The sequence below is a fragment of the Camarhynchus parvulus genome, chromosome 11, assembly GCF_901933205.1.
Source record: "Camarhynchus parvulus chromosome 11, STF_HiC, whole genome shotgun sequence".
In the NCBI taxonomy this organism is placed as follows: domain Eukaryota; kingdom Metazoa; phylum Chordata; class Aves; order Passeriformes; family Thraupidae; genus Camarhynchus; species Camarhynchus parvulus.
Window position 1 is genome coordinate 3234666 of NC_044581.1, and position 21647 is coordinate 3256312.

The window sequence follows — 21647 nt, forward strand, 5'->3', positions numbered from 1 at the left end:
GCCCCGCTGAGCCATTGGCGGCGGCGGCGGCGGGGGCGGGACGGCCGCGCTGCGCGGGGCCAGGCTCGGCTCGGCTCGGCTCGGCTCGGCTCGCTCAGCGCGGTGCGGCAGCAGCGGCGGCCGCGGCCCCCCAAGCTCCGCGCCGCTCCGCGCTGCCTTCCCCCCCCCTTCGCCCCCATGGCCACCAAAATCGACAAGGAGGCGTGCAGGGAGGCGTACAACCTCGTCAGGGACGATGCCACCGAGGTGAACTGGTAGGTGCCCCCCCGGCATCCCCCCGGACGGGCAGCGGCGCGCTGGGGTTCGCCGTTCTCTCTCCCCGCTCCCCAAAGGGTGAATTCTACAGACCTTGCCCCTTCTCCTCTTCCTCTCTTCCTAAAGGATGGGTTTTTCACCGCCTATTCTTCCCCATCTCCTCCTTTCCTTTCCTAAAGACTCTGACTGTTCGGTGTGTTCTTCGCCTTCCCTTCCCCCATTCCAAAGGGTGACTTTTAAACGTGTTGTTCCCCTCTCCTTTACCCCACCCTAAAAGGTGACTTTTAACTGTATTATTCCCCTTGTCTTTTCCCTCCCCGAAGGGTGACGTTTAAGTACAATGGCTCTACGATCGTCCCTGGAGACCAAGGGGTAGACTATGAAACCTTCAAAAGGAAGTGCACAGGTAAGCTCCGTCTCCGCTGCCTTGGCCCCTTTCTGCCCCTCCTGCTGCCCGCTGAGAGGGGAAAGGACGGGAGGAAACTTGGGGGGACCGGGATTAGTGCTGCTGCTTCCCTGCCCGCCCTGTCCTGCGGGATCGCCTTCCAGCCCCACAGAGTGCAACTGCCCCAAGTCCATAGTCCAGCGAGTCCTTTGTCTCACCCTTAGACTTCACGTCCTTTGGGCTCTTCCTCCCCTCTTTGCACAATCTTTCATTGCTCCTCGGTTATAAACCAGATAAAACGCCCGATAAGCAACGGCCGCCTTGTTTGGCAATGCAATTTCAGGGCAAAACCGACTCGGTTGTGGCCAGAAAGATGCGGTCGTGCAGATCGTTGATCATTAAATACTTATAACATCCTCCTGAAAATCATAGCACTAAAGTGACTGCAGTTGGAAGGCTGGGGTTTTTTTAAAGACACAAAACCTGAGCGGAGGGTGGTCGTTGCAAAGCTGGGCTCGAACAATACAGCCCTGCAAACAATCGAACAATCGCAGATGTGGCGTTGCACAACCGCAACTGTTGCGGCTCCAGGTTCAAACGTGGCAGTGAATTGTGGAGCTGCCGGCTGTGGAACGTTCAGGGCAGGAACAAAGCCTGGGAAAAATGAAGATAAATTCAGGAGTGTTTAGCTGCCTCTGATCTGACTTTTGATGAGTTTCACAAAAGAGGGTTTTGATTTTTATCTCAGTTTTTATCAGTTTTCCTCCTATCTTGGCTGCTAGTTAACAATGTCACCAAGTGAGGTGAGATATGGAGTATTTTTTACTAATACTGGATTATAACAAAGACTTACTCAGCCAGTTACTGTACAAGCAATCACCTGTACTTTCAGAATTCTTTGTCTGAATTGTGTTGAGCAGTCTCTGTCCTCCCAAGCTGGGGCAGTTCACGGGGACACCATGGGGCTGGCAGTCCCAGGGATTGACTGGGCTTTACTGAGTGGGAGAACTCCCAGGAAAGTAACTGAGGGCAGGACAGCTCTGATCTGACAGGAGAAAAGTGTATTTTAGTCCCTGGAAAGGAGCCCTGAAATGATGATGGTTTATGCTGCTCTGCTACGATGTTGGCAGTGGGTCTCACTGAGATTAATGCAGCCACTCGTTTCCAGCTGTTCCTGAGAACCTGCAGGAAAATTCTCAGAACTAGGAAAGGTCCTGCTGTGGTTGGTGTCAGAAGAGCTGATCCTGCACTGCAGGAACTCCTTCCCACTCAACTCTTTTTAGTGGGCAACAGAAGGGAAAAGCAATTACCTGGAACCCAGGGAATCCCAGGGCTCAGCACTGTGGAAGTTCATGGCAGTGGTTAATTGTTCCCTTGGGAGATCAGGATCTGAGTTCTCTGTCTCCTCTCCTGACCAAATTAACTGAGCATCTCTGCTGTCTCCAGACACCTGAGGCTTGCAGGGGAGCCTTCCCCATTTATTTTCTCTCCTTGCTTTTATACAGCCCCTGTCTTTCTTTTTCTTTGAACTGATTTTCAATGCTTTTTCTGGAAGAGAAAAGAACTGAAGAACTTCCTCTCCTCCATCCTGTGGCAAAGGGAATCCTTTTCTGGAGTGGCTGAGCAGGCAGAGGGGCTTTGGCAGAGCACAGGCAGGAGTTGGGCTGGGGAGGATGAGGATGACAAATAGCAGAGGCACACACTGCACTCTGGAGTGTGGCCACATCTGTGTTCTTAACAGGGCTTATAAACAGGGTGCTCAAAGCAAGCTGGCCCCAAGATAGACAAAAAGGAAATGTGCCATATTTTAGAAATAAGCTCAGTAAGGAAAGAGTTAAATATAGGGCACTTGTGGGGTATTGTTAGCCTTTAATGGGGAGTTAAATCCCTTAGAGCTGCTCCATTGCTCCCTGTTCCTCCTTTCCCTTTCCCTTGTGCACCTGCTGAGGGCTGTTCCCTGGCACACCAGGGCCAAGAAGTTGTCCTCAAAGGCACCTCTGGAGCACAGCTGTTGGAGGCTTAAAAAAAAGGCAAATTGAGGTGCCTGGTCCTTGGCTGAGAGCTGAAAAGGATCTTCCTCCACCCACGAATTTCGGTGCTGCATTTGGGGAAGGAAGACATGCAAGTTTTGGAGCCTCCATCTGTGCAGCAAACCTTCACCTGGCCCGCTAGACATAGTCAGGGATCAAACCTTGTGCCAGCAGTGAAGTTGGAGCTTTCCTTCCCATCTGGAAGAAAGTGGAAGTAGAAGTTGTTGGAATATTTCTACTGAAACAAAGTCAGTAAAAAAGAGTAGCAAGGGATAGAAAAAGCTGTTGAATAGTATTTATTCTTGTTGCTCCATCTCTTTCGTCCTGGTCTCTTCCATCTCCTTTTACATTTCTTTGGAAGGGAGAAGAGATGCTACCAATGCAGACAGCTTCAAAAAATGCAATTAAAAATGTAAAAAACCTTGGTATCAGAACAAACTTCTTTGTTTTAAGTTCCTGTTGTGTGAGAAACACTGCCCTGAAAGCCACGAAGTGCAGCAGCTGCCTCTGGTAGAAGCTGAGCATCACTTGGTGGTCGGAGGTGAGAGCAGGAGCCGGGATTGCAAATCTCAGCGTGCAAAGAGTCACCGTCAGAGCTCGCTCTGCTCCACTTTCTGCAGCACCTATTTCAGCGCCGTTCCGAGCTGCAAACATCCGTGTCCCTGCTTTCCTTAAGAGCCATTCTGATGAAAAGCACCTTGGCACACTCGGCTCCCCTGCCGGGCGCTGGGCGGGGTCGCTGTGTGCTGGCTCCTGCGGCTCTGGGACCAGGAGGGGCTCTTGTGCCAGTTTGGAATCTCTTTGCCTGTGCTGGATGTCCTGCCTTGTGCAGTGACAGACATCAGAGGGCTGTTGGTAACAGCTCCTATTTTTGCTTTTTTCCCCTCTATCCATAGCCTTTTCCATGCCCATCACTGCCTCTGCAAACCTCCTTGGGGAACCAGAGTGGCTGGGGACAAAGGGAAAGGAGAGAAACTGAAACTGCTTCTTTTAGAGGAAGTAGCAGCTGAGGGAGGCCGTGTCAGAAACCAGCTCTGCACACCTCCAGCCCTGCTCTGGGGCTGCTGGGGGAGCACACGTGCCACAGGTGCTGAGCTGGGGCAGAGAGGCCCTGCCCTGAGCCAGGAGCTGCTGCTGGCCCTGCTGCGGGTTCTCTTCTCTGCTGTGCTCTCAGATACACCTCCCACATCAGACCTGCATCTTACAGATCCTGGTGTGGAGGCCTTTTCTTCCTTCCATCTTCACTAAGCTTTGTGTAGGAACAGAAAGGTTGAACAAACAGCATCATTAAATTATCACATTTTCCCCATACCCGTTTGGGGACAGCAGCTGCCAAGGAAACATGGAAAGAAGAGCTCCTTCAGTGTCCTTTTGCTCAGGGTCCTGGGGTGATGCTGCAAACAGAGCCTGACCCTGAACTTCTGTGTGTCAGTCGCTGTCACGCTGTCCCTGTCAAGGTCTGTTTGTCTCAGACAACTCCAGCACTGCCTGGGAGGCAGCAGGCCCTGCTTTAGAGCCAGGCATCCATCTTCCCTGGCCCCCAAAGGCAGCCCCACGTGTGTGAGACCTCTCCTCCAGCCTATCCCAAAGCAAAGCCAAGGAAGCTGGTTTAAGCCACAGAGATTGGTTTAGGCCATGGAGGTTGGTTTAGGCCAAGGAGGTTGGTTTAAGCCATGGAGGTTGGTTTAGGCCAAGGAGGTTGGTCTAAGCCAAGGAGGTTGGTCTAAGCCATGGAGCTTGGTTTAGACCACGGAGGTTGGTTTAGGCCAAGGAGGTTGGTTTAGGCCAAGGAGGTTGGTTTAGGCCGTGGAGGTTGGTTTAGGCCAAGGAGCTTGGTTTAGGCCAAGGAGGTTGGTTTAGGCCACGGAGGTTGGTTTAGGCCAAGGAGGTTGGTTTAGGCCATGGAGGTTGGTTTAGGCCACGGAGGTTGGTTTAGACCATGGAGGTTGGTTTAGGCCAAGGAGCTTGGTTTAGGCCATGGAGGTTGGTTTAGGCCAAGGAGGTTGGTTTAGGCCAAGGAGGTTGGTTTAGGCCACAGAGGTTGGTTTAGACCATGGAGGTTGGTTTAGGCCAAGGAGGTTGGTTTAGGCCATGGAGGTTGGTCTAAGCCAAGGAGGTTGGTTTAGGCCATGGAGGTTGGTTTAGGCCATGGAGGTTGGTTTAGGCCACAGAGGTTGGTTTAGACCATGGAGGTTGGTTTAGGCCAAGGAGGTTGGTTTAGGCCAAGGAGGTTGGTCTAAGCCAAGGAGGTTGGTTTAGGCCATGGAGGTTGGTTTAGGCCATGGAGGTTGGTTTAGGCCAAGGAGGTTGGTTTAGGCCATGGAGGTTGGTTTAGGCCACGGAGGTTGGTTTAGGCCAAGGAGGTTGGTTTAGGCCACGGAGGTTGGTTTAGGCCAAGGAGCTTGGTTTAGGCCATGGAGGTTGGTTTAGGCCAAGGAGCTTGGTTTAGGCCACTGGACATCCTTCGTGGCTGCTGGGGGCTCTTCCTCTTGCAGTCCTGCCTAAGGGCCAATGTCCGGCCTGTGCTGGCCCTGGTCTGACCCACAGAGTCAGGACACAAAGCTGAGGACATTCACTGTGTCAGGGTCATTGACCACTCCCTGTGGACACCCCGTGTCTGCTGGCTGAGACTGTTTTGGTTGGGTTTAGCAGCACAGATTACCTCTGCATTAAACAAGGACTTGATTCAAGGCTTCTGATCCATTTTACCTCCCAGTTCCAGCCCTTGCCTCTGCAGATGGCCTGGCTCCAGAGCAAGCATTAATTTGGTGGTTAGTACTACATGCCATCAGTACACTTTGAAAAATAAACCAAAAAAAAACAGCTGAGCTGGTGCATTTGAGGCCAGAAATAGATAAGAGTTGAAGGTTATTGTATGGAAGGATGTGACAGCTCTTAGGATTTTTTTTGGATGTTTTTAATTTCAAAGTCTTATAACTGGGCTGGTAATGCTGTTGCTGAGAAGAGCAGAATGAGTTACAACTGAAATGACATCCTGTGGAACTTTTTTGTGCGTCTGTTGTACCTGATTGCCCTGGACATTGCCTCAGTGTCTCTATTATGAAGCAGCAGAGCATCACATTGGCTCTGTCTGTGGTTTAATTTCATTTTTTTTAGTGTGTATTCTGCCATTAAAAAAAATGGAGTGGTCAGAAGGCTGGATTTCCCCCCACCTCCCCCCCATGCCATATGTGAACAGCTGTTTTCAATGCATCTCTGACAAAAGAAATAATGAGCCTTTTATTTGGAAAGCCTCAGTGCAGATAAATAATTGCAATGACAGCATGAAATGGGATAGTTATTCATGTGTCTGAAAAGATCAGCCCAAAACCACACTGGGCATTCAGCAGCAGGAAGAACAGAAAATCTTTAGAAGAACAGAAAATAAATACCCTATAAAATCATTTGGGGTTGACACAAAATATTAGAAAATAGAAATAGAATTGGCTCCTAATAAAAATACAAGTTTTTTGGGGTTTAGATCAATTGTCCCAGAAAGCCTGGGCTGCACATTAAAAAGGTAGGAGCTGTGAGTTGAGACATCACCAAGGTAACGTCGGCACCTGAGGTTGTAGGAAAGATTTGTAAAAACACACGAGGACATATAATGAGATAGGTGCTTATCTGCATTTGGCTGCATCTTAAGTTGCTAAAATGGGCCTTGTAAATCAATCTCCTGCTGCTTTTGTTTTTCCTCTTCAGTGTTCATCTCTCCTGCTTTCCCTTACTGGCTATTTCAAGGAAGACCTGGGGCCATGGGTGGCTTATGGAGTTTGTCACCCTGCCCCTGTGCCCTCCCTGCCTGTGTGGACGTGCTCTTGGCAGGGTCACAGAGATCTCCTGGCTGCCAGCTGGAGCCCAGGCTTAGCCTGGCCCTGCTGTGGACAGGGTGTGGCTTTAGGGAATATTCTCACTGATTTTTGTGGGAGTAACTCATCGGGTCAAGGCCTGCAGTGATGGTAACTCTTGGTAACTCTTTGGTTTTCTGGTAACTCTTAGTAACTCTTTGGTTTTGTGATGGTAACTAATGGGAACTCTTTGGTTTTGTGATGGTAACTGATGGTAATTCTTGGGTGTTTTTGGTAACTCTTGATAACTCTTTGGTTTTGTGATGGTAACTGATGGTAGCTCTTGGTTTTGTGGTGTTTAATTAAAATGTCCTGGTCTGCCTTTGCCATCCCACGGTGGGCACAGGAGCAAGGAAAGAAGAGGTCTCTACCTTTTGCCTGCCCTTTGTTTTGGGGCCTGCCTCGCCCTTCTGGCCAACCAGCAGCACCATTCCTTCCTTCAGGGAAGAGCTGGGTCCTCTTTTGCTCCCGCTTTGCCCTCAGTATCCACCAGGTCAGGAGAGGAACCACGACTGTCACTGGGGTAGCAGCACGTCCCTGGAGCAGAGGAGCCACTGTGGGGTCGCTGTCCCTGCACTTGTGTCCCTGCACTCACATGGGCCACCCCAAGTCACCTGGAGGAGGTTTGGTGTCCCAGCAAAGCCCTGTGGTGGGGTCAGACACATCTGAGATGACGGAATGAACACGTTGGGGTGGAGCAAGGCGGCCCTGCATGAGAGCCGTGGGCTCAGTGCAGGGTTTAAGAGGAAAAAACAGTGTAGGGAGAGGGAAGGAACATTTCTGTCTGCACTTGTAGCCACGTGACCACGGCGCTGACTGAAGAGGTGGAAAATTGACAAATTAATCTAAAATTAATCCAATTGAAGCAAACAAATCAAATCTTCATGGAACCTGTCACATGCTGTAGTAATTCATGTTGGACAGAAGACAAAAGCGGGTCAGTCCATCACCTGCCTGGCTGCCTGTGACCTTGGTTCAGCAGGTGAAGCTGGGAGCAGGGATTTTATCGTGGCACATCTCTGGCCTGGCCACTCAGAGCCCTCAGAACCATGATGGTTTGGCAGTGAATTTCTTTCCTGCAGCTATTATCTTTTACTGATGACTCACTGCATTTTAAATGGGGAATTTTTCAGTACAACTGAACCAAAGCACTTGAGTGGATGTAGAAAAGGGGAAGGATACCATGAAGGAAATCTCTGTAGTTTGGCATCAAGCTTTGTTGACAGCCAAGGGCAGCTTAAGCAGAATATTTGGAAAATCCTGTCTTAGTGATAAATAAAGAGTTTGGAGAGAAATACCAAGTGATGCTTGTTAAGGCGTTCATTGTGCTGCTCACTGTTTGTCCAGCCATTGTGAAGGGAGCCGTGGTATTAATCGAATAAACATTGTGAATTTCTGCTGTTTGGATCCTGTGTGATCTCAAATAAAGCTGCTATTTCCGTTCTCCCCAGACCAGTTATTCACTTCTCTCTGCCCTGAAATTCACGTCTCAGTGGCTGGGAAGGGGCGGCACAGCTCTGGGCAGGATTTCCTCCTTGAGGGGCAATCTGTGCTGTCTCTCTCTGATTTGTTCTGCTCCCCTCACTCCCAGCAAATTCCTAAAACCACCGTGAGTGCTTTTGTGTGAGCAGGGACTGGTGGATGTTAATGCTTGAGATTTCTCAGGGAGTTGGCACTGATGGCATTGATGACTTCCAGCGTGGGGAGTTGATGTGGCAGGGCAGAACTGATGAACTGTGAAAGAGGAAATCTGGGAGCAGGGAAAAACTTGCGTTTTGATCCCCTTATCACTCCGAACACGCTTCAGCCTAATTGTGAAACTCAGCCACTTCTGCTCAGGGATTTTGACCTGCACTTGGAGAGGCTTATACTGAGCTAGTGCTAAAAACCTCTCCATCCGTCCCTGATGCCCTTTTAGGAACTGAGACATGTTAATTGCTCAGGGCTCCAATTCACATTCCCTCTGGCTTTGTGTGCAGCGCGATTCACATCCTGCATAGCAGCTAAGGCATCACGTTTGTGCTAAATATCCTGTTTGTGCTAAAGAGCCTGCTCTGCCTCCAGTGGGGTTTAAACTCCATGGGGAGACAGGAGCCAGCTGGGGTGTGCCTCCTTCAAGCCCCCACAAGTGAAGCAGCCCCAGGAAAATCTGCCCAAGAGGTGACTCAGAGCCCCAGTCCAACCTCAGGTGCTCATTAAACTTACAGGACAGTTTAGAGCTGCTTCTCCCCTGTCTCCAGAGCTCCTGAGGCTGTCCTGGCTGCTCACAGAGTGTGCTGGGGATGCTGGCAGTCATTCCTACACCTGGAGCCTACATTTTCACCTGGCAATTAGTCAAGTAAGAGTTGTTCATGCTCAGGTGCTCATGGATGAAAGCTGGAATCGCTGGGTTTGGCTCTCTTCAGTCATGGAGCTGCTTTCAGCCAGGATGGGCAAGCACTGGAAGTTCTGCTGAGAAGCAAATCCTGCTGCTGCCAGCGAGCTGTGGGTTAATGCCAAAGGGAAGTTATTCTGACACACAAATTCATAGAATCCCAGAATGGTTTGTGCTGGAAGGGGCCTTAAAGATCATTTCATTCCAGCCCCATCATAAGCAGGGACAACTATCCCAAGTTGCTCCAAGCCCCCTCCAACCTGGCCTTGGACACTTGGATGGGGCATCCCTGGAGCTTCCTCTCTGTGCTGCTATGAAAAAGCACTGGCTTTTCACATTCATTATCTTTTTTCCACTCCCTTTATTACAAAGGGGCACACTGCAGTGTTCAGGCTCTGGGGCAGCCTCTGCTAGAAGGGGCAGGGATGAAAACCCCCAGGCTCAAGGTGGGGACTGAGGGCTCCATGGGAAGGGCAGTGACACCGCTGCAGTGCAGGAGCTCCCAGCACTCTGGGACTGCCAGGACTGCTCCCAGAGGAGCCACAGAACAGTTGTGGGCAGAGTGTGGCCTGTTTGCTGTCAGAGCTGGGGAAGCAAGGCTGGCTCCTGGATCTGTTGATTGTAACATTAGGGGATTTACTGTCTCTCTTCACCTTGGGTATTTCCTGGCTGTCGCTTCATTTATGGCTCTAATCAATCTTGGGAAGAGGATTTGCTGTCAGAAGCAGCAGCCCCCACGTGCATTTCCTACACTCACCAGTAGCAGGGCAAATGAGAGAGAAGTTTTGTTTGCCCGCATTGTTGGTACACGGCTCTTTCTCTCCTGCCAAAGATCCATCTGGATTTTTCCTCTGAATAAGATCTTTCTTTTTGTTTCTATTTTGAAATCTTCAGAGGAGTTTGTTTTGAGCATTGTACTGGCTCACACACCCCCCTACATCCATTTTCCAGTTTGCCCAGTATTACTCGGTCAGTGACAAAAAAAAAAAAAAAAGAACAAAGAGAATAAAACAGGGAGAGCAGAGGTGGATTTTTTTCAGATTTAAAAAAGTCTTCTATTTTGTCTTTGTCCACATTTTGGCAAATGAAAGTGTTAAAGAAGCTCTGAGATCTGTTAACTTGCACAGAATATCCCAATTTTTTAAAACATTGATTTCTAGCAGCTTATTTTCAGGGGATGAGCAGTTTAGAGCTGCTTCTGCCCTGTCTCCAGAGCTCCTGGGGCTGTCCTGGCTGCTCACAGAGTGTGCTGGGGATGTTGGCAGTCATTCCTACACCTGGAGCCTACATTTTCACCTGGCAATTAGTCAACCCAGCAAATCCCTCTAAGGCACATTGAACTGGCCACAACAAGTGTGCCAGGATTACCAGGAGTCTTCTCTAACAGCAGGTTTGTTCTTCTGCTTTGAGTCACCTCCTTTAAAGGCCTCGAGTGACCTCTGAGAGATGAAGATTGAAATATTGATTATTAGAAATATTCCACAATTGCACAAGTGTCCATCTGCTCTGCTTTCTGCCCTCCTGGTGGAAGGTTCCAGCATCCCTTGGAGCCTGGGATGCAGGGGGATGGTGCTTGCTCCTGATCAGGAAGCTTCCAACTGCTCCATGAGTCACAGGAGATGGAGGAAGGAGCTCTCTGAGATAAGAGTCTGCAAGGTTGTCACACATATGGCCAGGCTAAATTAGTCTGGTGTGATGTAGCACAAGCCAGCTGTGAAACAAGGATCAGCACAGCTCAAAAGTCCAGGACTTTTCCCTCCAGAGCTTTGGAAGGAGTAGAAAAACACACCTGGGCAAGTCCTTGCAGATTTTTCTTTTCCTCCTTCCTCTCCCCTCCTTCTTGTGAACTCATACTACAAGTGAGCCAGAAGTGGGTGGAAGGAGGGAGAGAGATCAGACTTGCACAATGGCCAGTTTCTGGTAATGTTATGAAGTGTGACCCTAATCCTGCTGTTCTGTAAGAAAGAGACACCAGGATATTGCTGTCTTCCCTTCTTCACCAGACCTGCAGATGAACCATTTGGCTGAATGTGTAACTGTGCTCTTGACCTGCCTGCTGACTGTATTTTAGCCATTTCCACTGTGCTGTGGGGTGTCCAGCACAGCCAGCTTCCTCCCAGGAACTCAGAGAACCCAGAAGGGGCAGAGCCCACACGGGCACAGCACAACTTGCAAGCACAGGGCATGTGAGCAGAGCCCTGTCCTGCCCCCTGATTCCCAAATGCTGGCACTGAACACAGGATCAGTGCCTTGCCTTGGTGTTTGAGAGCAGTAGGCTCAGCCTGGAGAATGGAAGGCAGGGATGTTGCTGGTTTTAATCCCTTGGTCCCTTTTTTGCCTCCGCAGACGATGTGCGATTGTTCGGCTTTGTCCGATTCACCACCGGCGATGCCATGAGCAAGAGAGTCAAGTTTGCCCTCATCACCTGGATTGGAGAGGATGTCAGTGGCCTGCAGAGAGCCAAAACTGGGACTGACAAGACTCTGGTCAAGGAAGTAGTACAGGTAACCTCTTCCTTATGCTCCTAACCACCAGCTCCCAATGCTGTTCTCTGTACCAACAGCAGCAGGAGGGAGAGAGAGGCAAGGGTTGGCTCATCCTCCAACTTAGGAGTTAATCCTTTAAAAAGAAGACAGTTTCCTATTGCCTGTCTTCCTCCTAGGAGGGCTTAACATCTGCCCTTTGAGCACTCAGGCATAAAGAAGCATCTTTTGAGCTTAAGGCTGCCTTAGCTATTTCATGAGGAGGGAATTTCTGCACTCCCCTCCTTGTCCCCACTGAGATGTGTCCCATCCCCTTCCTTGCTATGGAAATAATTCACTATTGAATGATCATCAGCAGTATTCAGTTTAGCAGGTAAAATTAAACAGGAAAACCCACACCTTTGTTTAAACTTCTCCAGAGGCCTTTTGCCTTTGCACAGTGGGTTTGTGGAGCTAATCACCCAAAGTCTGAAGTCCCCGTGGCACCAATTAACTAACAGCTCTTAATGGCTAACTAGATGTGAACAGGCTTTGTTTGGCCTTGGGCGTAGCAGGGGAAAGAGAAATGTGCTCAGTCCAAGTGAGAACAAACAACAGCCAGGAGAGAAGTGACTCGTGGGAGGCACAGCTGAGACCTGGCTGTGATGGAGAGGATGCTGATGTTTGGAATTTTTCCTCTGGAGGAGAATTTAAAACAAGATTAGCTCTTCCAATGAAACGTAGAACCAGCTCACCAGAGCATGGGAGATGGTTTTGTTTATGCTCTTGGAGAAGGGGCTGATGATTAAATTAATCTCCCTCAATAACTGAGCTCTTGCCAGTGTAAAGAAACCTCCCAACAGGACACTGGGAAGGGTGAGAATGAAGCCCCCTCGACTCTTTGGTAGTTTATATGATACAGAAGATTACATTTAGATAAGAAGAATGAAGATAATACATTCCTGTCTTTCCAGAGGATAAACTCTGGTGCTGAATGTTTCAGAATGACGACTCAGAGGGGGCATGTTCTCCAAAGAAACTTCCAGAATGACACCTGAGAGATAGGAAAGCAAGTTTCTGCTCATGGGAAGCAGCTGAAACTGCGTAATTGTAGCTGAAGATGAAATTATAGAGTACTAATGAATGACTCTTATATGAGTCACTAAGCCAAAGATTTTCTTAAAAATCTGTTTAGACAATGTATTCCTGTTGAGTTGAATAGCATTCCTGAGCACTGTGCTCAGATCTGTCCCTAGGTCTGTTACATATAATTTGCAATTTCACTTGTTTCATCTTTGATTAGTAGTCTGTACAAGTTAATAATCTGGTGGAGCATTAACCATTCTTAGCTGTTACTTTAAAGCTTTCATATTCCAATTAGTCTGTACTAAAATATAAAAACAATACAACTGGTGCTTGATATACTTTTACTGAGCAACCTTGTCTATAAATGCTTGCAAAGCATTTCTGAATGTCACAGCAATGGTGATCTCCTGTCCAGAAGAAATTATCTTGACAAGTATTTTGAATAGTTCTTGATATGCAACAGAATCCCTCTGAGTGCAGTGAGATAAAGCAGAACCATTTTCTTCTTTTTATGCCTGTGACCTTGCAGGTAATCTGTCAGAACAAACAAGGACAAGAAAGTCCAACTGAAATTTAATGGAGGGAGTTTATCCCAGAGCTATTTCACTCTTAGCAGTTCCCTTGACCTTCAGGTACATTCTCAGTGTCCTGTTTTTTACAGAGATTATTTGACATGTGAGTTATACACAGAAAAATACACTTTTTTTATTATTTCTGTAATGATAAACTTCAAATCTGAGCCAGTGTTGGTTCATCATTTGGAATAAGCAGTATCCTAAGGTAGGAATTTTTCGGTCTGCAAACCCTGAATGGGTGCAGGTGCAGTTGGGCCCACAGGTGCGCTCACCCTGTGGAAGGGTGGCACAAGGAGGATTTTGTACAGCTTTGATCTGCACAAGGGACAGCTTGGCATTCCAGAAGAGCAGCTCTTCACCCTGAGAAGCCCTCAGCAAAACCTGAAGGGCTCTCACAATCTTGTACTATTTGCCAAAGCACCTGTGGGTCTTTATTTAAGACCCAAGTGTGAGGAGATTCCTGCTTTATATCCTGTGCTGTACTGATAGCTGGGCTGAGCTCAGCTCAGGGCTCAGCAAACACCAATAAATGTTGCTGTTCTTGTGAGACCAAGGGAAAGCCAGTCAGCTCAGGCACCTCCTGCCAGCACAGCCCAGCCCTGGGACAAAGAGGATCCCACCAGGAATGGTTATTGGGCTCCCAGAAGCACCTTCCATCAGGAAAGCACAGGGACATGAACTGGTGAGGAGGGGATTATGGGCTGTGAACAGAGGGATGAACTATTACAGAGCAGAGGAGGAACTGGGCTGCCCTGGCTTTTGTGTTCCTCCCTTGGAAGGAGGAGCAGGTGCTGTGAAATCCATGGGGAGGTGGCTCTGGAGTGCTGATAGTGAGTGCAGGAGGTTGCCAGAAAACCTCTCAGGAAGAAAGGACAATTGATTTTTTGCTGTAATAACTGTCAAATTACAGGGATGGATCTCATCTGCTACAAATAGCTGTAGTTCCTCTGATCTGTGCTAGATGAGAGCCAGGTCTTCTGGCCCTGCTTGGACCTATGCTCATTAGCTCTTTAATGTTGTTGGAAAATGGCTTTTGAGTTTATTGTATTTCTTTTGGATTGTAGAAAAATCCATTTAAGGAACTATCAGGAGCTATTTTTTTCCCCCACAGCCATTTATTTTTCCATCCTTTCCTCCTTAACTCAGCAGGAAATGTTGGCTCCAGCCTGCAGCCTGGTCCAAGCAGTTCAGCTGGGAGCAGATTAGGAGTAAGGCCAGGATGGGGAACAAGTATTTATCTGTAAAAATGGGTCTAGCTAAGTCTTACTGTGTGAGACTGCTGTGAAATGGAGACAGGGAGATGCACAATCCCACATCCTACCCACTGGGCTCCTCTCCATGCCAGGGACAGGTCTAATGGGGCAAGAATGGCACAGAATTTCCCATTGCAGGCAGCTGCTTAAGATGCTTGGGAGATCATTTCTGGGGAAGAGTCTTAACCCGCCCCTAGAACAATCTAAACAACTGGGAACTTCATGGAGCAGTGATTTCTGCGTCTGTTTGGCAGCAGCAGCAGCAGCCATGTGTCACCTTGTGGCCAGGGTGACCTGGCAGATGTGTTCAGAGAGCCACCCCACAGCACTGGTGTCCCCTGCCAGCTGCACTTTGGTCACCAGACCCCACAGCAAGGACCAGCCCAGGCACAGGGGCTGTGGCAATGGGGTGGTTCTGATGCAAACACCAAAGAAATGGAGCCAGGACTTGGTTTCCCTCTGAGTGTTCCTTCCTCTCTGAACTCTGTCCCTTCATAACTGCATTTCCTACCAGGAGATTTTAACTCTTCCTTAGGCAGCACTGGGGTCTTTTTTCTGACAGGGCTGAATTCATGTCCTGCAGGACTCTCCCAGCAAAGGAACTGCCCAATCTTTGCCAATTTGTCAGATTTTCCATGGATTTTGACTCTGTTTTCATCAGCACTCCTTCCCCCACACAATCATGTGCTCTGTTATTTCCCTAATTCATATTCAGGGTAAAACAGCTCTGTTTCTGTGAGCAAATATTCAAGGCATTTTATTCATCATTATTTTTGGTGAGGAATTCATTTGGCTTTCATGATGTCAACAGCTCTACTGAGTTCCTATTTTGCAGCTCACACTCAAATATTTTTTTTTGCTCACCTTTCCCTTTTCCTCTGGATTTCTCACTGCACTCATGATGTGTCCCATGAGGGAGCAGCCACTGATGGGGTCCCTGTCCCTGATCCAGGGATCACACAGAATTCTCTGGATGTGCTTTGGTTTTCTCATATCAGTACAGAGTCCTGAGCAGAAGATGAAATAGCCAAATTAAACTAGAAGGTTTAATAGCTTTGTTAGAGGCAGGAAATGAAACTCACAGGGAACAGCTATGTCACAGTGGCTTTGAGAGTTACTCATGAGGGTGAGTGAGATCCTGCTGGGAAGGCAAACTAAATTCTCCTTTTTGGTTGTTTTTCCTATTCTGGTTTACTGCAATGACCATACCCAATGGATATGGATTTACAAGAACTCCTAGTCTAGAGAAGAGGATCAGAATCAGCAGCTTCTCATCTCCCTGTGTCTGACACACAGACTTGTGACTCTTCCAGTGGGATGAAGCACAGCAGGGAGAATTTGCAGAGCAGCTGAAATGCAGCTCCCATTGCTGAGACAAGTGTTTGCCAGAGGTTTGGACTGGCTTCTCTCAGAGTCTGGAACTGCTCCATGTAAAATTGGCAGGGAGTGGATTTGAAGAGAGGGTTTTTGCTGAGCTTGGAGTCTGACAGCTGAGTGCAGGGGCAGGTTTGCTGTAGGGCTGGGACTCAGAGCCTGCTGGAAAAGAATCCTGGGAGATGTCACCTCCTCTGCACTGAGGATGGGGTGACCAGTGCATGGGAGTGGTGGCATTAAGCACAGTAGAACTGAGAGTTCTGAACATCAGCAGAAGCTGCTCCAAGCCCCAGTGAAAATAAAATAAATAAAAAATGGCAAGAAGCTGCTCAGCTACCTGGCACCATCTGTAGCTGCTGGGAAGTGTCTGTAGCCTATGCAAGGATTTTACTCCTGGCTTCAGCTTCCTAGGCTGGGATTTTCAAGGGCCTCTGCAGACCTGGTTTGGTACAATATCTGCACCACACGGATTTTCCCTTGGGCAATTTAGGGAAATTTTATGGCCCATATGCTAAACATTCAGGGCTTGGAAGAGAATCTACTCCACCCTTTTTCCCCCCCTTAAGTTGGCTGGGAGAGAAGGGTTGAGCTTTCTGCACAAATTTCATTCTTCCCAGGGAGGGATGCAGCCTCCTTCTTTGCTCCTGCATGGTTGGAGCCCTCTCAGTCTGTGCCTGGTGTGCTTGGCACAGGGGATGGCATTCCAAAATTGTGACTCTGAGGCACAAGGAGGAGCTGGAGCCAGAGAGGTGCACTGGAGAGCCAGGAGTGAACCTCGTATTCCTGTGTGCTGTTCACTGACTTGAGAGGCAAAGCAAAGAGGCTGTGGTCACTGTTGTGTTGTGAGAGTGATAAAGATAAATGGCATCATTGTTTTTGTTATCTGGAGGCTGCTGCTGGCTGGGGTGAAGACAAAGGCCAGAATTCACTGGCAGGGCTTGCTGTGGTTGTAGAAAGCCTGGGGTTGGGGGGAGGAGAAGGGAAAAGGAAGTGGAGGATGTAAGATGAAGACACATGTCAGCAAATCAAGGGCCCAAGCATCAGAGTTATGCACCGTGCCTTAGGATTTGCAGCCTGAACTAAAGCTCAGCCCCAGAGAGCTCAGACAGTAAATTCAGAGTGATGAGGGAGGCTGTGGCTGAAGGTCAAGCAGGATGTTAAAATCACAAATTCCAGGCACCAAACTCACCAAAAGCATCTTCCCTCCTTGGGGCCAGGCTTGAGGAGACGCCGTGGTGGGTTAGAGCTGGTGTGAGGAACCAAGGAGCACCCTGAGAGAGTGGAATAAAGCAGAGTTATTAATAGCAGTGACCCAGATTGCACTCTGAGGGTACAAATCTGGCACAAGAGGTGGCCCAGTCAGCTAAGAGGATATTTAAGAGTGGCTGGGAGCAGAATCCATCTGGCCACTGCTAGGGGGACACTGTTCATTCCTTGTAAGGTGTCTTGGTGGTGCTGATGTGAAATGGTGGCTGATGCCCACACATCATCACCCAGGAGTCATCTGGATAAGTGTCTACTTGAGAAGGCATCTGAGTAATTGTATTTACTTTGTGGCACATGGAATGAATTCTGCTCTGCTTGGGCATGAGTGCACTTGCAGTTTCAATTTCAGAATCAGCTGGATTCTGCAGAGTGGGCATTGAAGAAATCCCTCCCCACACTTATAAAATACACTTTTCATGGAATCCCTCTCAGAAATGGTTTTATGGACCTGCCTCAGTTCTCACTAAAGCAGGGCAAAGACTCGCCCTGAAATCATGTAGTCTTGGATAATCTGCTCCCAAGGTGAGGAAAATGTGTTAAACCTGGTACCATAGAAAAGGAATTGAAAGGGCTCAGCTCAAGACTCACATAGGAGCATCAAACAGCTGAAAATCCTGGGGTGGGTCTTAGCCAGGGCTGAGCTTTGCAGAGATGTCACCCTGGAGACCTGGAAGTAGGACACTCGTGAGCATGACTAAATCTGATGGTTTGGGCAGTTTGCCTCTTTATTTCTATCTTAAAAAAAAAAAACACACGAAAATAAAAGAAAAAGAAAAGGATTTGTTTTTCTCTAAAAAGCAATGTCTTTCCCATTTTCCCTGCACTCTGCCAAGCTGTGGATGAGTGCCTGTGCTGCCCACATGGCCGGGAAACCGGGCATTGCAGGCAGGGCTGTTAGTGCTGAGCACTCTGTGCAGGGCCCTCAGGCACAGCAGAGCAGCCAAGGCTCCCGAGCTGCTCCGAGGATTTCCTGCAGTGTGAAACAGGATCAGCCACGGCCCAGAGAGGGAGGAGGGAGCTGTTTTCCTCTCCTTTCCATCTCTCCCATCGCATGAAAGAGGTGCTGAGGCTCTTTCAAGCCGCATCCTCCTCCACCCCCTCCTTTATCTGACTCTGATCCCAAACTGAGACCCTTGGGATGCTGCCAAATAAAGAGCTCTCCCATGGCTTAGAGGCTGAAACCAATTAGGAGCCCCCCTTCCCGTTGTGCCAGTGCCAGGGAGACCCACACAAGATTCCTGCCGCCCTCCCAAAGCGTTCCCTCCTTCTCCATCACCTTTTGGGGAGCTCACCGCCCAGGGATTGGGGCATTGCAGATTCCCTGAGATGTCACAGCAAAGCTGTTGGGATTTTAATTCGTGGTTTTGGTGGAGTGCAGTGGATGCTTGTGTTTGTCATGTCCCTGGGGTGGGGGAAGGGAGACTCATGCAGTGCTCTCAGTTGTGGTTAGGAAGGGGAGGAAAACGCTAAAGCAGGCAGCAAACGGGCTGTTTGCTGAGATGGCTGTGCACACACATGGATGCCATGCCAGCCCTGCTGGGAGGCAGGAAGGACAGCCCCCAACAAGGGAAAAAAAAATCCCTGAGCTGCCACTGCTCTGACAGGAGCCCTAAAGGCACCCTGGGTCCCATTCTGCTCCCAGCAAGGTTTTCTGTGTCCCCACCTCACATCCCAGCACTTGCCCAGCTCCAGGAGCTGCCGAGCTCTCCAGAGGGAGGAAACTGCCCTGCAGCACACAAGTGCATCCACCCAGCAGCTCACTTGGGACTCAAAGCACAGGGCAGAGCCTGTGCAGAGCCTGGCTGGGGCAGTGTCTGGCTTGTGTTTGCTCCTGGGAGCATCCCTGTGCTGCTCAGTCCTTCACAGGTGTGACACTGTAGTGGACTCTGGGGTGGTGCTGTTCTTTTTTTAGGAGAAGGGGCCCTAAAAAGGGCACAGAGAGGATTAGTGACTTGGCCAAGATTATGCTGAGGGTCAGTGGTGCTCAGGAGGTCAATAATTTTCAGTGTTTCAGTTCACGTTCTGCTTAGGGAACTTGACCTAACCTGAGAGCTGCTGCACCCCTGCACTGGGTCTGCAGCCGGTGGCTGTGGAAGTGGAAACATAACATTTTTCCAGGTTAAGTGTTGGGTTTTGCCTTCACCAGCCCTCTGTCTCATCCACAGCTTGCTATTTATCATCCCAGCCACAGGAGATCAGGGTATGCAGCTCAGACACCCAGGGAAGCTGGATAACCCATCTTCATTCAGCTAATGAAGAATATCCCCCTTTGTTAACAGGCTTTTTCTTTATCTCTTGCAGAACTTTGCCAAAGAATTTGTGATCAGTGACCACAAAGAGCTGGATGAGGATTACATCAAGAACGAGCTGAAGAAAGCAGGGGGGGCTAATTATGATGCACAGACTGAGTAAAGGCAGGAACCTCCTGGCACCATCACCTGCATCTCCAAGGGAGGGCAAAGGCACAACAAACTAACACACCTGAGAGATGAGGCAACTGAACTCCCCAGCTTTCTGTGGCTGCACCTAAGAACTCCCTTTTTTTTGCATTCAGAGGACTTTTATTTTCCATCTCTCTCATGAAACATTCCTCTCTGGGGCTCTGTTTTTCTTTTTTCCCCTCTTTTTTTATTCATAACTCTGTTTCACACCTGTGGAATTTAGGTTTGGCTCTGCTTTGGTCCTACTCAGCCCTGTGTTTGTAGAGGCTTGCCTTGTGTCCTTCTTCATGTCTGTGTGTTTTACTTGGGCTCAACCTGGTTCCTGAGGGAAGAAAGTTTTGGGGGAGTTCTGAACATCAATTATTTTAATTTTTAAAAAATTTGTTCTGGCTGATATTCTTGGGAATAACATTATTTGCTGTTCTAGGCTCAGATCAGCTTGAGATGACTTCCCTCAAACTTTGATTAAATCATCTAAGCAGAAATGTCCAGCTGAGATGTTATCTAACAGCTTCAACAACAAAGCCAACAAACAAAACCATTTCTTTGACTCCTGATAAATGGGAATAAATTTGCCTTAAACATTGCTTGACAGTTGCTATGCTCTGTGCTGCATCTCTGTCCCTCCCTCTTAAAAATAAGATCCACCACAATCCTAACGTGGGTTTTGTTGCTTTTTGGAGGTGTCACAGCACAGTAAACTGAGGGGCTTAGAAATGTCTGGATCTTGGTCACTATTTTGTGTACGTTGGTCTCTGGGTTTGTATCTGACTTTGCTAATGCTGGGGCTCAGGAGGTGAAACTGAAATGCATAGATGTCCTTTTTCAGTGATGTCTGAAAAAAAGAGCAGCTGCTGAATCCTTCCCCACCCCTGTCCCCCCTGGTTATTCTGCAGTTAAACACAACACCTTCAGTTCCTTGGGGCCTTTGGCAGGGAACACGCTCCAGCTGGGACCAAGGGATGGGGCAGGGCAGCTCCATCCCAGCTGGGGTTAAATATCCAACAGCAGAGGCCCAGAGAAAACCTGGGCTCAGTTTGGTACCAAACTGTGTGTTTGGGGTGGGGGGGCTCCTTTGTATGGCTTTTGTTTTTCCATCCAAGGTAACTGTCCCCAGAATGACCTGTTGGGAGAGGCTGTGGGGCTTGGGAGTCAGAGCTGTAAATCCATGACAGAATAAATGTTTTTCAAGAATAGTTCTCAGAGACTCTGTTGTTCTTTTACCATCCCTGCAACAAGCCCATATTTAGGATGTTTCTTAATCCTTGGTGTGAAGCTTTGAGCTGCTGCAATCTTGGGGCTATTAGGAGAATTAAACACTGGCTTAGATATAAAATGATCCCAGTGCCTGCAGCCCTTGTCTGCTCTGAGAGGCAGAGGTGACCACAGTGCACCTGACACACTTTTTTGTTCAGCAGCTCTGCTTCTCCATTTCCAGTGCCAAAACACCAAGTGGGAATTGTAATTAGGTCAAAGAGAATTTCACAGCCAGGGAAAATAAATGCAGAGAGGTCAGGAATAGATTTGGGAACAAGAACAACACTTTCAGACAAGTTTTGCAGCTTCCTGCACAGGGTTACATGGGGCATTACAGTTCTGGACAGGACTTCCTAAACCTTGCCCTGAAAGAAGGAAAATGGTTGTTTTTTACAGGACTGGCAGCAGGGACAGGCATAACTAATGGGGAGGAGCTTTGCAGAGAGCTTGTGATGCTCTGAGGCTTTGCCTTGCTGGTTCAGTGACCATGATAAACTCGAATTTGACACCCTGTGGCACAAATCTCTGCCTGGTTGTGAAGCATGGCAGCACCATCACAAGAAATTCATCAGCACCAGCTGTGGTGGGGGCTCAAGAAAGAGTTCACCAGAGGCAAATTAGCTTTTTCAGCCCTCAAAGGCATCTCAGCAAGACAAATGGAGCACTTGTGTTGCCTTTGGCAAGCTGGGTCCAGGGATGGAGGAAGAGGAGGCATCACCCTGGCTCTGGTTGCTTTGCTATCATTAATCCAGTCCTTAGAACATGGAAAATCCCATATTCACTCTTTGAATAACCTCTGTGGTGTACAGGCACATGGACTCTGATGCTGAGCACAGGAATATCAAGTTTGCAGGCATTGCATGGTAACACATGAGAAACATGAGAAGGAATTACTGATTTGTAATATGAGGATAAATCCTTGTGGGGAAAAAGGAAAGTAGCCCAATGAATGAGAGTAATAGCAGAGAACCAGTGGGGTTGGGTTTTTTCCAACCTCAATTTCATCTTTTAGGGCAGGCTATGTAGGGATACCACCCTGGT

General features: G+C 48.6%; 1 protein-coding gene across 1 annotated transcript; it reads left to right on the top strand.

The window, feature by feature from the left end:
- The first annotated feature begins 54 nt into the window (after nt 1-54).
- COTL1 (coactosin like F-actin binding protein 1) lies at nt 55-20545 on the top strand. Its single transcript, XM_030955876.1, has 4 exons — nt 55-254; nt 579-661; nt 11239-11396; nt 19210-20545. The coding sequence occupies exons 1-4, from the start codon at nt 178-180 to the stop codon at nt 19318-19320; spliced, it is 429 nt and encodes a 142-aa protein (XP_030811736.1). The 5' UTR covers nt 55-177; the 3' UTR covers nt 19321-20545.
- Nucleotides 20546-21647: the final 1102 nt, after the last annotated feature.

Coding starts and splice junctions, on each gene's coding strand:
- COTL1 (XM_030955876.1), top strand. CDS start 178: ATGGCCACCAAAATCGACAAGGAGGCGTGCAGGGAGGCGTACAACCTC. Junction 662..11,238: donor CTTCAAAAGGAAGTGCACAG/GTAAGCTCCGTC, acceptor TTGCCTCCGCAG/ACGATGTGCGATTGTTCGGC. Junction 11,397..19,209: donor TGGTCAAGGAAGTAGTACAG/GTAACCTCTTCC, acceptor TATCTCTTGCAG/AACTTTGCCAAAGAATTTGT.